Source organism: Aulonocara stuartgranti, assembly GCF_965226115.1.
Source record: "Aulonocara stuartgranti genome assembly, chromosome: 17".
NCBI classification, from domain to species: domain Eukaryota; kingdom Metazoa; phylum Chordata; class Actinopteri; order Cichliformes; family Cichlidae; genus Aulonocara; species Aulonocara stuartgranti.
The window spans coordinates 32759803-32774635 of NC_138953.1; the positions used below are offsets into that span (position 1 = coordinate 32759803).

At 40.6% G+C, this 14833-nt stretch overlaps 2 protein-coding genes across 4 annotated transcripts in view; one reads left to right on the forward strand and one right to left on the reverse strand.

Annotated features, from left to right (window-relative positions):
• Positions 1–14507, reverse strand: part of ccdc146 (coiled-coil domain containing 146) — a 68088-nt gene extending 53581 nt beyond the window's left edge. Inside the window, exons 1-4 of one of the 3 annotated variants that reach the window (XM_082511549.1) lie at positions 14243–14507; positions 14133–14157; positions 13941–14039; positions 12951–13144 (exon numbers count right to left, since the gene is read on the reverse strand). In XM_082511549.1, the coding sequence (XP_082367675.1) occupies positions 12951–13144; position 13941 (195 nt within the window). In that variant the 5' untranslated portion in view covers positions 13942–14039; positions 14133–14157; positions 14243–14507. The other 2 variants (XM_082511548.1, XM_082511550.1) reach the window with 2 other exon arrangements.
• Positions 1216–12520, forward strand: fgl2a (fibrinogen-like 2a). Its single transcript, XM_082511563.1, has 5 exons — positions 1216–2035; positions 2707–2911; positions 7502–7721; positions 10237–10407; positions 10511–12520. Exons 1-5 carry the CDS (start codon positions 1460–1462, stop codon positions 10824–10826), a joined length of 1488 nt encoding a protein of 495 aa, XP_082367689.1. The 5' UTR covers positions 1216–1459; the 3' UTR covers positions 10827–12520.
• Positions 14508–14833: the final 326 nt, after the last annotated feature.

Below are 14833 nucleotides of genomic sequence, written 5' to 3' on the forward strand. Positions count from 1 at the left end.
TGTTGCACGTGTAACGTGCCTGCTGTTACATAAAACATGCTTTTCATTACCATATTTTCGCCACACTAGAGAAAAAGAATTGAACAGCTATTCCAAACATTTCCTGACATGACACATAAAAGCACTGTGTCAGAAATGCTCCAGACTCATAATCACCAGCAACTGAACACCAAAATAAATAAATAAATAACTAACTAACCGGTAGAAAGGTGGAAACAGAGTACTGGGGAAATCATAGAAATAGTTGTGCAACAATGAAAAACAAGTTTAAACCAAGCGCGCTGTCTGACTTTGAACATTGTGTAGGCAGGGGGACCTGCAGCTGTCCAGTCATCGAACAAGCACTCAGGACAGGTACAAACAATTGGCTTTAGTAAGAAACGCTAAATATGAATATGTATTTGAATTTGTGTCCAAGGACAATCCAAAGGGCACCTTTAAGATATGGTTATAGAAGCTCTCTAGTGCCATATCTTATCTGAACTGAAATGTTTTTCTTCATGTTAATGTAGGTTTGTAGTCTGCAAGTGTATTATAGTGCAAAAATTTAATCTTATCACGACAGCGTATCAGTACACACTCAATGTTCAGAAAATCTCAGCATTCAGGTGAAACTCATTTTATAAAAGTCTCTAATGAATGTTATGCTCAATTTGCAAGATCCCAAGCAGGCTCAGTAGGTGAAAGAAATCGCCAGCTTAAACAAACTGAAACAAACCTTTTCTCTGGTACTAAACCATATATATACAGGAATTGAGCCCATCCGGAGACAATTGAGAGACTTTAGCGCAGTGGATGTTATCAAGTGTTTTCAGTAACGCTTTGGAATCTGAACCAGGTCAACGAGGGGTCTTTAAATGTTAAAAACTGTGGAAAAAAAACAGCATAAAAAAAAAAAAGAGCAGTGAGTGAATAGTTCCTGTGGACTGAGTCATTCTGCTCTTCGGGGAAATGAGCTGACTTGAGAATATGGCAGGATGGCAGCATGCATGGACTGCAGGCAAAGGACTCTGCCTCTTTCTCTATCTACCAACCACCACCAATCTTTTTTTTTTTTTTTTTACAGTGCTGTTGATATGGTGTTTTGCATTACGCAATAGTGCTGCCCCTCCCATCCTCTGAAAATCAGCACATTCCCTCTCTCACATCCCTTTCTCTACCTCTCTCTCCCTCCCTCCCTCCCTCCCTCACTTGTCCTGATATTAATGACACAGCTATCTGAGGCAGCGGCAGTTCCCCTGCGCTCTTTCCCTCCTGCAGACTGCACTCATACACATGCACACACTCTCTTACACCAAATAAGATACTGGACACACATCCACACACTTACACGGGACATCTGCAGGCACACACACATGCACACACATACAAAAACACTACTATACACTCCAAGTTCATATCAGAGGCAGCCACAGACGCTTTCTCTTTACACACACTTATTTAAAAATCTCACAGAAGGATGAGGACAATTGGACTTTGCGTTTGTGCTGGTCTCCTGCTTACAGGCACCTTATTACTCAGAATCAGCCAGGCAGCAGACTTTCCTGGTAACTCTCACCAGCGATGGGACTCTAGAGGATCCTACCATTTGGGATTTGAGTCTGGTACTCCCACTTCTTGCCCTGTCAAACTTAGACCTATGGGCCAGTGTGGGAGCTCTGGGGCAGAGGACGGGGAGGACTGCCCTTACCAGATCACTCTGCCTCCCCTCACCATCCAGCTGCCCAAGCAGTTCAGGCTGCTGGAGAAGACGATGAAGGAGCTGCAGAGCCTGAAGGAGGTAGTGAACAAGCTGAAAAGCGGGTGCCAGGAGTGCCGTGGGGCACGGGGCAGCGGAGTTTTTGGACACCAGCAGGCAGACCAGATCCCGATTCAGGGGGATGCCGGGGAAAAAGTGACGGGGCAGGAGGTGCAAGGTGGATCCAGCCAAGAGGAGAGGGGAGATGGGATGGTTCCTGGAGCTACTGTGGATGCCGCAAGACCGGGTTCAATTTTTGGGAAACCTGCTCCGAGCCAAAACATGCAGGAGATGCAGGTAAGAGGCAAAGTTAACACTTACAGGAAAAGATATAAGACTGAACCAAGGAATAAATCATTTACCTTACAAATACACTTGGTTGAGCTCAAATTTATCATTTATTCACCTTGATCTAAAATTGTTTTGGTATAGTTCAATACAGCGTGCATTTTCTGCTACATCTGTAGAGCACAGAGGTGTGTACAACATGTGAAATAGTAGCACTGCACCATTTCCTCTGTTTCCTCTGTTCCATTAAAACCCTGCAAATTGTCAGAAAGACAGATCTTTAGCAGCTTTGTGAAAGTGTTAGGGGACACTGATATGAAGCGCGTTTCATGCTTCCAGTCAGATGCGCCCAGCTGGAATGCAAACTGACCAGATGTCAAAAGACACGCAAAGTCCTACCTGGCGCCACTCTGCCAGGGAAAATTTCTGGTACAATAAGCAGGGTGGGAAAATCAGAGTTAGACACCAGCCCAGTGACAGTAAATTTCTGCCGTCTGGTAAGCTTATTGACTCTCACAGCCACTTTGGCAGACAGCCAATCGTAACGCAGACTTTGTTTCCATTCTAAAATTCAAATTGGCTGGTGAAACAATGAAGGAGGCTGGTGACTTCGGTAATCTGCCTGCTTTGTAGTGCGTGCCAAAAATAATTTCCTTCACGCTTGCTCTGGCCTTTCTCAGGTGAAGCTGAATAGGATGTCAGCCAGCCTGCGCAATGCCAGGAACCAAATCTCAGCTCTGCAGGGTCGACTGGAGGGAATCAACCTTCTTAACATGGAGAATGTACAGGCTATAGTGGACAGGCGGGTGGAGAACATCACCGGAGTGGTCAACAAGCTCAGCTCCAGCTGTACCACCGAATGTCCAGCCCAGACTGGCCCTCAGTGTAAGCTTACTTTTATTAAGATAATTAATAATAATAATATTCTCTACATTGTTATACTTACCCTCCATTCCTTTGGTCCTGTTATTTTTCATCTGATCTTGTGATCTGCCCTCTCCATCTTCCCAGTGACAAGGGCTTTCAGTTAAAAGAGAATGTGTTTTTCTGTTATGTTTTATTCTGTTATATCTTTGCCATTTCATGTTTCGCCCCCCTTTTCTCTTCTGTTCTTCTCATACATTTTTGTAATCCTTCTGAGCATGATCAAGAGTGCACTTTTCAATTTTTTATTTCCTAAAAAAAAGATGTTATTATTGTAATAAAACCCTGTTGGTTAAATAAGTTTAGCAGTTCAGGGTTGCAGGGGGATATATTTTCTGGCATAGGCTGTATTCAATCATTCCTGAGTGGACATTATAATCAACTTCAAAAATAATCAGAGTCAGGGTGTTTACTTTCACCCAACAAGACCTTTCTTCCTTGGAAATGAAAAGTGAAATCTATGTTGCCAGTGTCCTTGTCAACCACACTCACTGGTCTGTTGCAACATCTCTCCTCCATTACTGATATGAAGAATATTATATATTTAGGTGTAGTCTAGATTTGAGAAATGGAATTTTCCATCATCTTAATGCGTACCAAAAGGTTACTGTATTCATTACATTACTGGAGTGGAGTGGCTGGTTCAGAGTAGCCAGTGCACAAATGGACAGAGTGAAATAGCTTTAAGTTGAGCACATACTGCACTGGAGTGAAGCAATAGAACTTGGTTCAAAGTGAGAATTCACTTTAACTCTTACATAACTAACCGAAGTGACCCCTCACTACTCTCCATACGCACAAACTCAAAAAGGGAAGGCAGAAAAAGACCCACACTTGAAAGTAGGAATGCACACATAGTGAAACTCTGGGCCGATACACATCGACAGTGAAATGCTTTAAAGTGTAACAGCATCACGCTATCTTTGAACAATTAGCCAGCATGAAATTGATTCGAGCAAAATAGATGAATATCACTGACACCAGTAGATGCTGTTGTACTTGGAGATATCAGCCAACAAACCAACACTAGCTGATATCGATATTTTGCAGATTAATCTGTGCTTCCCTGCTTGGAAGTTTTATGACCGTTTAAACAAGCCTGCGATATTGTATCTAGAAACAGTGGGGGTTGCAGACTAGCTAAGCAAAACAAATACCCCACTTTACATTGATGTAAAAGCTATTTTGGATGCGAGCACAGTAGAAATGCAGGGCACTTTCAGAAAGCAAATACTATCCAGTACTTCACTATGAATGTTACACTATATTGGGGCTTTTATGTAGAAAACAGATGTGAGCTTATTTCTAAGCAGATTAGCTGGAACAGTGGTGTGAAGGGAATCCCATCCCTTTCTCTTCTGTTTGCTTCTCCAACTTGCTTCTTTCTCCATCAAACCTGATCATTTTTCCCCTCCCGTATGCATTTATCCTCAAAGCATCTATACCCTCTCCTCATTTTTCCTCTATTTCATATTTCTTTTTCTATTGCCCTACCTCTTACTGTCTCCCCCTCTTTAATTCTCTTTCCTAGTCCCTTCTCTCTGCTTCCCTCCCTGCCTCCTTCTGGAGGTCATGCTCTTGGATGCTCATTACTGCATAAAAAGACAAGCGCTCATTATCTCTTGCCAATACCACAAGTAATAATGAAGGCGGCTTTCCTGACACTACAGTAGTCACAGATGGCACCCAGGGTCAGTAGCACTTGTCTTTCTACATCTATCTGCTTTGTTCAGGTCAAGAACTGGATAAGCATCCGACTTCAGCTCAGGAGACCGTGCCTAATGGTGTCTGAATTCCATCCAAATGTAGCAGAAAAGAAACAGCTGCTGTTACTGAGGAAAGCGACCAATACGTTGTGTTAGGGTGTTTCACAAGATCACTAAAATTAGAAATCGCGATAAAAAGTTACTCCAAAAGTTGCTAAATGAACATCTTTTAGAATTTTTCTTGTCTTAAAACTTTCAAACCAGATGCTGATCATGTTCCTCTGCGAGCTCCTAATGGGCAGAGTAAAACAGACTTTCACTGATAAGAGTTTCCTGGTTATTTACCACAATGTCAAAAGTGTTTAGTGAAGCAAAAAATAAACTATCTAGCATTTTAACTAAAGCTACATAAGGCATTTCTGGCAGGTTAAAAAATTGCTGTAGGCCTTTTACACAAACTGCACTGACAAATTTTAAAAAATGCCAACTTTGTGAGGACCGTAACCATCATTTAACCCAATGTAGAATTGCAATTTCACCATTAATAGGGAGTAAAACTACATTTGTCAAGATGCTGTTATCACTCTAAGTGCTCTAAGCGTTCATTTTCGCTCATTTTGCCAATTTCCATTTTTGCAACGAGCACTGATCTTCACTTTCACTCCTGCAGGAAGCATAGAAATTCATGTCCCTGTTCAGCTACATTAACTCAATCATACAAAATGAGAATAGATGTTTAGTCCTCCATCAAGAACTGCTCGTTTGGAAATTTGGTGTCGGGCAACTTCATAAGGGAAGCACAGTTTTTTTTAGTTTCTTTCCATCAAAACTGAAATAGTATAAGCAGTAGTATGCTATCGCTTTCGATACACATTTCCTCAGTTGACATGAGGCATACTTCTTGATAATAATTGTCTTCCTTTTATGAGAATCTCTTGTGTGGTCTGAAGTCAAACAGGCAAAGCGCCAAGAGTCAAATCAGTCTGTCAAAATGTCATCTATAAAAAGCATGTCAGTCAATATGGCGTGGGACTCATCAGCCTATGTCAGTCGACTTGCCAGTCAAAAAAGTGAGTAAGAAAGAAGAAGAATGGGGAAACTTTGCTCTGGTAAAATTGTTTGAACTTTCCCCTCAGAGCAAAACAACATATGAGTCATGTTCCAGTGCTTTGTCTGACTTCTCACTGCTGTGGGATTTGCGGGGAAAAGTCATGACATAGGCTAAAATTGCTGCTTCGATGAGTTTACAGGGCCTTCGTTGTCAAGGTTAGAATAGTAATGTGGGTACCAGGCTTTTACCTCACGCTGTTTCTCTGCTGTCCACAAACAACAACTCAGAAATGAGTACATCCCCTAGCGGGCTTTGTCCTTTTACTGTAAACATACACTGTTTTGGGATCATTTTCAGAAATGACACATATCACTTTCCTTGTCCCAGACCAATTAGCTATTAATTTTCCTCAACAGTCACATAGACAGCCCATCAGCCAAGAGTTTTTCAGGAACGAGTAAGTGGCTGATATTAGAGTTATTTAGGTCAGGCACATTGCCAGACGTACTGAGATGGAGATCACTCTTGTCTGTCTCGGGACACTGACTGCCCAGTCAGATAGATGGGGACAAATAGAAAAGAAGATGTAAAGTGGCGACACTGCAGTCAGACGCTGAAAGTGAGTGTGACACTGAAAGAATTTACGGGTCAATTCTTTTGTTGCCAAATGCCGACCGAGCTGTTAAGGTGACAAGGATACATTTCAACCTTGCGATCGACTCCCATATGGAGTGATTTACCATCTGCAGCTATTTTGCACTTGAAGCATTCAAGTGTAATGTTGTCAGAAAACGAAGTTGCTTATTTAGAGAGCAAAATAAATGTTTGTGCTCCATCTGCTAGTTAAGTTCCTTTTAAAATAGAAATACAACTATCTACAGCAACATGCATTTTTCATTCTACAAACACTGTTCACTCCCTACACCTGTTTTCCTTCCTATACCAGTACTACTGCTGGGGTATGAGCACCGCCTACCCCAGCACTATTATAATCTACTGCACCTCTAGAGAGATTAAGGACTATGAGAACATTGTATCATCAATGGAGCGCATCTAACACTCAAAAGGAGTCCAACATGCTGCCTGCCCAGTGTCAGGACAATTTAGACCCAAGGTGCCAGTGTGCATGGAGGGGGTATGGCTCTCTAATCCAGTTTTACACTTTCCCACGTTTTAACAAGACTGTTCCATTCACTTCCAAAATCCTAACTGACAGGAGTCTTTGGACCTTGGTTTTGGATTGATTCGGTAGCCTGCAATGCGACACAAGGGATGGGAGGAAAAGGTAGACGAATAAGTGGCCAGGTAAAAAAAAAGTGCTCAGAATGCATTGAAGGTATACAAAATGGACCTGTGTTGTAGCACGTGGGGAGATTAGAGGAATTTATCCCCTGGCAGAGGCTGTTTCTTCAATGGTTCTAAATACTATATTTCAGATAAGCATGGATATATTGTGAAATACATATTTCACAATCAGCTTGTTTTTAATGTTATTTTATACATAATAAATGGTTAGGGGAAGATGTCTGACAGGCAAAAAGAATGTGGTGAAGGGGTGTTTTTGTGTTTGAATGCATTCCTCTTAAATGAAGGCAGGGATGAGAAATTCCACACTGGATTTCCTACTAACCTATCTCATTTTCTTTTCTCCAGCCTTCCTCAGCCTCAGGGCCTGTTTCTATTACTGTCTCAGGGAACAATGCCAGACCAAAGTGAAAATATTACTGAATATCATCCAGTAACATCTGCTTATAACTACTCTCCCTTCTCTCTTTCTCACTGCCACCCATGCAGTCATCTTAGCCCCTCGGGACTGTTCAGACTACAATGTGCTGGAAGTGAGGAGGAACGGTATATATCGTGTGACACCTGACGCTCGCAATGGGACGTTTGAGGTATTCTGTGACATGGAGTCCTTCGGAGGTGGCTGGACTGTGATACAGCAACGCCTCAATGGGTCCGTCAGCTTCAACCGCACCTGGGCTGAGTATAAGAAAGGCTTTGGGAACCTCAGGTTAGTTATTTTCTTTACCCCTCCTCCCCCACAATTGGGCATTCCTCTGATAATTTACGACAAAGCATGCTCAGCATATCCAGGATATCTTTTCCTTATCTTGCTTCACTTATTCAAACATCAGCAATCAGCCTAAGCAGTCACGCAACGGTGGTTATGAACTGCATAAGTAAACCCAGAGCTTTCCAATATATGAACGCATTCACTCAAATTAGTGTTTAGATGTGTATATACTACAGTGGTTGCCTTATTCTTTCACCTGGAGGCCTAGATGTCTGAGAGCCATGTTCCCCAACAATATATTAAGGCTAATAGAACAATAAAATGGTTTATTGTTCTATGGTCTGCAGCGAAGGTAAAAGAAAGTGAAGGAACAACGTTGCTTTTAAGAATCTAGATTTATTACTGAGGTTCATCGAGTAAAGAAAAAGATCCTAGATGCCTAGATCCTTTTGAAAAACCTTTAGGCCCTCTTACTATCTGTGCACCAAGGTCTAAGCGATCCTCCAGGAATGGTGATCCTATTTTCCAAGGATCTGATTGGTCAGTAGATGGTGATTTCATACATGTGGACCTCTTATCTTGACCATAACCTGTTGTGGAGCAGGTTAGGTCTGCAGCACAAGTTACCATGGTGATAGTAAGACTCAAACTGCTTTTGCAATACTGAAAACACAGGATTAAACTCAAAGTTACCAGACGTTAAGCCCAAAAACTGCTTCTTAGTACAGGAATCTGTCCAGTTATTGTTTACAGTCTGAATCTGAATGTGTATAAACCTTTTAAAAACCCAATAAAAGGCTTAATCCATACACTTTTCCCATAGAAATAGCATTAGCTGTCAGAAGCAACAGATAAAAGAAACAAAAACATCCCCTTTTGAAAGACATTCTTAGAATAACGAAATGTGCCACGCATCATGTGTATCAGTGAAGCCTTAAGCTAGTGAGAGCAAGGTTCTTTGTTCACAGAGAAGCTTCAAAGTTTACGCTGCCAGCTTGCAACCAAACTCCTTACATAATGTATCTGGTTGCAAATGCAACGACTGACACTGAAAACTCTTTTTAATGTCATGTGACATAGTGACATTAAGCAGGTCCAGCCAAGGTTGGACAACTTTTTTAATTAGCATGCATTGTTATATGTCAAGCCTGTATCATTTTAAGTCAGCACTACACACTACTGCATTAAGTCAAACTCAACTATTTTCTGGACCCTCATTACACTAGAGCCTACCACATGCTCATCTAACTAGCTGCAAGCTATACAGTTTGAAAGAATACACAAAAACAAGCAGTTTGTTCAATGTATTTATTTTTTTGTCTTGCTAGTAGGAAATTGTTCATCTATACTGTTCTTTTACCAGTGAATTAGAGCTCATTTAATGTCATGTGCTACAGAATACTTTTACCAAAACCTGAGAGAGTCTAATCCCTCAGTACTTAGGAGCTAATGATGCACACCTGTTCTCTATATCACTGTTTGTTCAACACCTGTTTTCATTATCAGTGATTGATTATCATGCATAAAACTAAGGGGACGTATAGAGATATTTAAAAAAGATCAGAACTTTTTCCTGTGTGTTTTGGTCTTTGGTCCACATGATAACACTGTGAGTCTGCCATATTTGTAGTGCTGTTGTATGTACAGGAAGGACTGTTATACCCAAAGTATTCAAAGTGGAAAACCCAAGTGCTGCATTCCATCATGCATTGCGTTGAAGTAAAAGAGACAGAGTAAAGAAACAAAAGAAAGCAGAACACTAAATAAACTGCCACAAAGTATTTAGATTCATCAACTTGAGGAATTACACTCTGTTCAATGCACTTATCAGAAATATGCACATTATTAGTCACTTATCTAAGCGATGTTGATCTATTCTGCTCTAACTGTGTGACAGCGTTGATGTAACAAGACAGAGAAAATGAGGCAAATATTATCAGAAGCCATTTTTCCATTTTGTTATTGGGCTCGCTATTTAGCTTTCTACATAAAACTCCTTATACAGGGAGTAGAGAGTAGTGAATGATCACAAGTACAAAAACAACATTTTTGGCTCATAAGGCCAACAAGAGTTTATGGCTTTGAGGTCAGGGTAATGCTGCCTGTTGGTTTGGCATGCTCTTAAACCCCATTCATTTCATTTTTATCTTTTTGTGCAGACTTATTTACTTAGCAAATGAAGGAGAAAAGGCACCATTTTCAAAAGAAGACTCAAGTTACATGTGGACTAGGCCTTAGGGAAATGATGACCACAGTAGATGATCTGACCCCATTTCAACTGATCATAAAGTTGCAGATATAAAACAAATTATTCAAAACAACCTTCTGAGCATGTCTGAATATCCAGCATTAAACTCCCACTAAAAGAATGTCTCCTCTCCTCCTCTCCTGTTTTCCTCTATTGGAGTACACATGCATTTTGCTAAAAAAAATTGAAATTCTAACATAGTATGTGAGCTTTATATATATATATATATCAGCATGCCTCATTTTGTTCCTTTCTATCCTGCAGAGGTGAGTTCTGGCTGGGCAATGACCATATCCATTTGCTGACAAAAGCAAAAGATATGATTCTGCGTATCGAGCTAGAGGACTTTGAGGGTGTCCGGGAATATGCAAAGTATGATCAGTTCTATGTGGCCAATGAGTACCTACGCTACCGTCTGTCTGTCAGTGGATACAGGTACAGGGTTCACTTCTGCACATGCAATATTTCTCACTCTCAGTTGCTGCTAGAACACCTTAAACTGGAACAGCACACCTTATATATCAATGTCTCATTACAGTGGGACGGCTGGGAACGCCCTCAGTTTCAACAAGCACTTCAACCACGACCAGAAGTTCTTCTCCACACCCGACCGCGACAACGACATGTACCCCTCTGGGAACTGCGGCGGCTACTACAGCTCCGGCTGGTGGTTTGACGCCTGCATGTCTGCCAACCTCAACGGGAAGTACTATCACAAGCGATACAAGGGAGTCAGGAACGGGATCTTCTGGGGAACGTGGCACAACATGTCGACCGAGTACTACCCCACCAACTACAGGCAGGCTTTTAAAACTGTCAAAATGATGATACGGCCCAAGAACTATGGTCCTTAAAAGGACAGGTAAATATTGGTGAGTGCAGTCATGCAGGCAAAGACAAAGAAAATGGAAGAGCAAGTACATAAGGACTCAAACACACATACACTCACTAGTAGTCATGCATTTACACATTTACACATGCGTACGTGTGCACATAGGACTATAAGTAGTTTGGTGCATTAATGATAACAATAATTGTGAAAAATTTAAGTGTGCTATTACTTTTCCACTCTAGTGAGTGTGGCCTTCAAAATGTTGGATTAAAATGATGATAATAAAGGACAATGGACTATGAACAATGATGGACTAATAAAATTCTTTTTAAAAAAAAAACCAAAAAAAAAACCTCCCATGCAGTGTAGGCCAGCCTCCTACGTGGGCCATAACATTAAATTGAGGGTTACCAGAAGAGATTTTTTCACTGGTCTTTGACATTTTTTTTTCTCTTTCTGTCCTGCTGCCTCCTGCCATAAACCCAGCATAGAAACACAGCACAGCACATACTAGTAGTAAAAACTAATGAGCTATCACTTTCTCTGCTGTAAATGATTTTGTAATTAACAGCAGCCACCCAAGTGAGGTATACGAGAGCTGATGATACAGTTTTGAGTGGGTCCGATAATCATTACGAAAGACTTCAAGCTGGAGAGTCAAACTGTTAGAAAAATTACAGTCAGTAATAAATGTATAGCTTTACTTGGCCCTTCTCTGGCATTTATCTCACTGCTCTCGGGCAGCTTGCCGATTTATCATTACCCCATACCACAGAAGACATCCCAGTATAAATACGCAGCATCCAATAAATTTCTATTGAGTCATGTATGTGTGTGCATTCTGCATTATTGATGTTTAACTAGAGTCTTCTTGAGAGCAGCCACGAAGCAGGACATTGCAGTGAGGAAAAAAAATGTGTTTCCAAGCTTTGGATGCACCGAATTACTGCACACTTCTCTATGCCATAATCTGTAAAATCTTCTTCTTGTACAATACTGCTATCTAATGTTAGGAAACTGTATAGCACCATTTATTTCATTTTATACACACTGTAAATGGGAAGGATTGGGGAAAGAAATGCTTCACTATGAGGATGTGTATAGTATTTATTTTACTTTGAGAGGTATGATAGCTTTTATATGATACAATGGTCATGCAGTACAGAGTCTAATGATTGATGACATTTGAGTAATGACAAGGACTAGGCATAATTGTGATCATTCATAGTAAATATCTGCATAAATTGGAATTCTTTGTGTATCAGATTGATCTTTTCTATCATTCATATTCAGCTGTTGTGCCAATAGATATGCAATTTTTATATTGGGGAAAAAAAATTAAATTAATATTCCATGGCTGTGTTGCACATTTCAATGTTCGGTCGGTTTAAAATCCTTTTCATGCCTGCTCCACTTGTGTACTGGAATCGCCTTTCAAACGAATGTATACAAAAAATGTATACAAGTTTCGCATGAGTGTCTTTGAAAGTGTCTGCCGTCTAGTGTCCGAGGCTGAATGAGGCTTGTAAAAATGCAGGATGAGGTGCTGCATGCCCATAACAAATGGGTTTATGAGGTGTTGAACCAATAAAGCCACTAAATAAAAGGCAGATTTCATATTGGCTTCGCAGAAGATGATAAAACTGTGGGACTGTGACTTTACTGTCTGTTTACTGTCTGTGATGATAAAGTTAATAAAAGTGTTGTGCTCATTCACAGGATGACTCCTAAATATTCACTTTTTTTCACACTTAATGTTTATGACAAACACTTTAACGCACATTATGTATGTGCAATACTTTGTTATCAGAAATTAAACTGCAAAAGAATGGAGGAAATAATAGTCCTGAACATTAGCCTTTGTGCAAATACATGCATCTATATCATATCTGATACTATTTTCTTTTCTTTTGAATCATGGCAGTTAAATCTGCCACTATAACTATCAAATAGGGTTGTGTCTGTGAAGGTTCTCAGTCATCCAGGTCATCGTAGTCAAAGGAGCTTGCAAAGAAAAGCGTCTGGACGTCCAGACGCTTTTCTTTGCAAGCTCCTTTGACTATCAAATAGGGATGTTTGTCTTTCTGAAAACAATTTAAAAATGCCATTCACAAAATAACAACATAACAATGCACATGATTGTTACCTCATCTAAACACTGGGAGGCAGGACTAGCAGAGACCACAATGGAGGCTGAGGGCTGCTTTTCTGGGAGTGAAGCATCGGGTGCAACGGCCACTAGAGGGGTGTCCTCCTCCATTCCCTTATCCTCATCTTGCTCTTCCACTTCAACTTCTGCACTCTGAGGCCTGCATTCTGTCTCCTCCTGGGATGGATTCACTAGTGATTGGATCAAAACATAATAATATTGAGGACAGAAACACACTAAACAAACATTAGTATCCTACAGGCTGCGTGGGACAGGAATCCGAAAATATGTAAATATTTGTTACACCAAAGTCCTGGCACACAGTTTCAACATTTAATGGCCTTCCCTATGCTTGCTTACCAATAAATAAAACATAAGACTAAAAGTGGGCAGCACAGCGGTGCAGTGGCTAGCACTGTTGTCTCACAGTGACCTGTCCAGGGTGTACCCCGCCTCTTGCCCTATGATAGCTGCCATCGGCTCCAGCCCCACCGCGACTCCGAGAAGGATCAGCGGAAGAGGGTGGATGGATGATTAGAAGTTTTGTATGTGCGGAACACACCGAATTAGACATGCAAAAGCCTGCTTTTATTCTGAAGGATTACGCTTCCGCCGGTGAACACCGGAAATCAAAATCAATAAATATTATTTTTAAACGTAGATCCCACAAAGTAATTCGTGAGCACTGTCCTAAACATATTCAGAAAATTTTAAGATCATGTATATTATTAGACCTGTAAACGTCACACGGAAAGCGTACCTTTTCGAAAAACGCAAAAAGACCAAATTATGACAGCTTATCGGCTATAACTGGTGCTAAGCGGCTCCAGCTTAGTTTCTGCTTCTAAATTCTGCTAAGGCACACGAGAAGGCCATAAAAATAGAAAAAAAATGGGCTAATGTGATACGAAAAGGTGTATACAACATAACAATACAGCACAAGTGTACAACAAGTGTGTTGTTCATTTAAAGCATGCAGAAACTTACTTATTAGCCAGTTTACTTGCTGTGTCCGGTTTTTTGGTGTTTGTTAGATAAACAAGGAAACACATTCCTTATTGTTATATCTCTGGAGTCTTCGCAGGCCTTTAAAATTAAAAAATAATAATAATAATTTCACAGCCAATCTCAGCAAAACCCAATCACCGACTTTTCACTTTCCTGGTGTGTTGTGGTTACCATAACAACGACGCTATACGTCCACCTTAACATAAGGAGAAAGCCTTGAATTATTTCACCTTCACTGAAAAGTAATGCGCAAGCTATGGTTATTTTTTCTACTTATCTACCGTTTTCTCCTGTTTTGTTAATACACAAAAATCCCAACGGACTTCATTCAATCCGACAATTAAAAACAAAAAACAAAACTTATTTTACACTTGCAGCGCATGTCCTGCAGATGGCGTTAAATTACAGGTTAATTACCCCCTTTTTTTTTTTTTTTTAAATCTCTACCGCTTTATCGTCATGTGTAATAAAATTGGCTCCATGGAACAACATCAGTGGCCAGCTGGCTGAACACCCTGAACTGGTGAGTGTTGAAAACCTTAAAATGATATCCAGGGTGAAAGATGGCAGACATTCAAAGTCATTGTTCTCCTGTGTTGTTGAAAATTTTTTCCCACAGTGGACTGTGGGAGGTGGCATGACCCATAACTTATTCCCGGCAACAGCTGCTGAGATGTGTTGTCTCAGCAGTATATGTATGTGTGTGTGCATGCTGGTATGTGATCCGTTCAAGATGTCCCATTAGGAAAGGATGTGATATTACTAGAAAAGTTGTGAGTTTACTAGCACCAGGAAAGAGAAACCTGTTTGGCAATCCTCAAACATTTGTTATTTGTTGAATTTTATTTTACACTTACTTGGCATGTCCAATA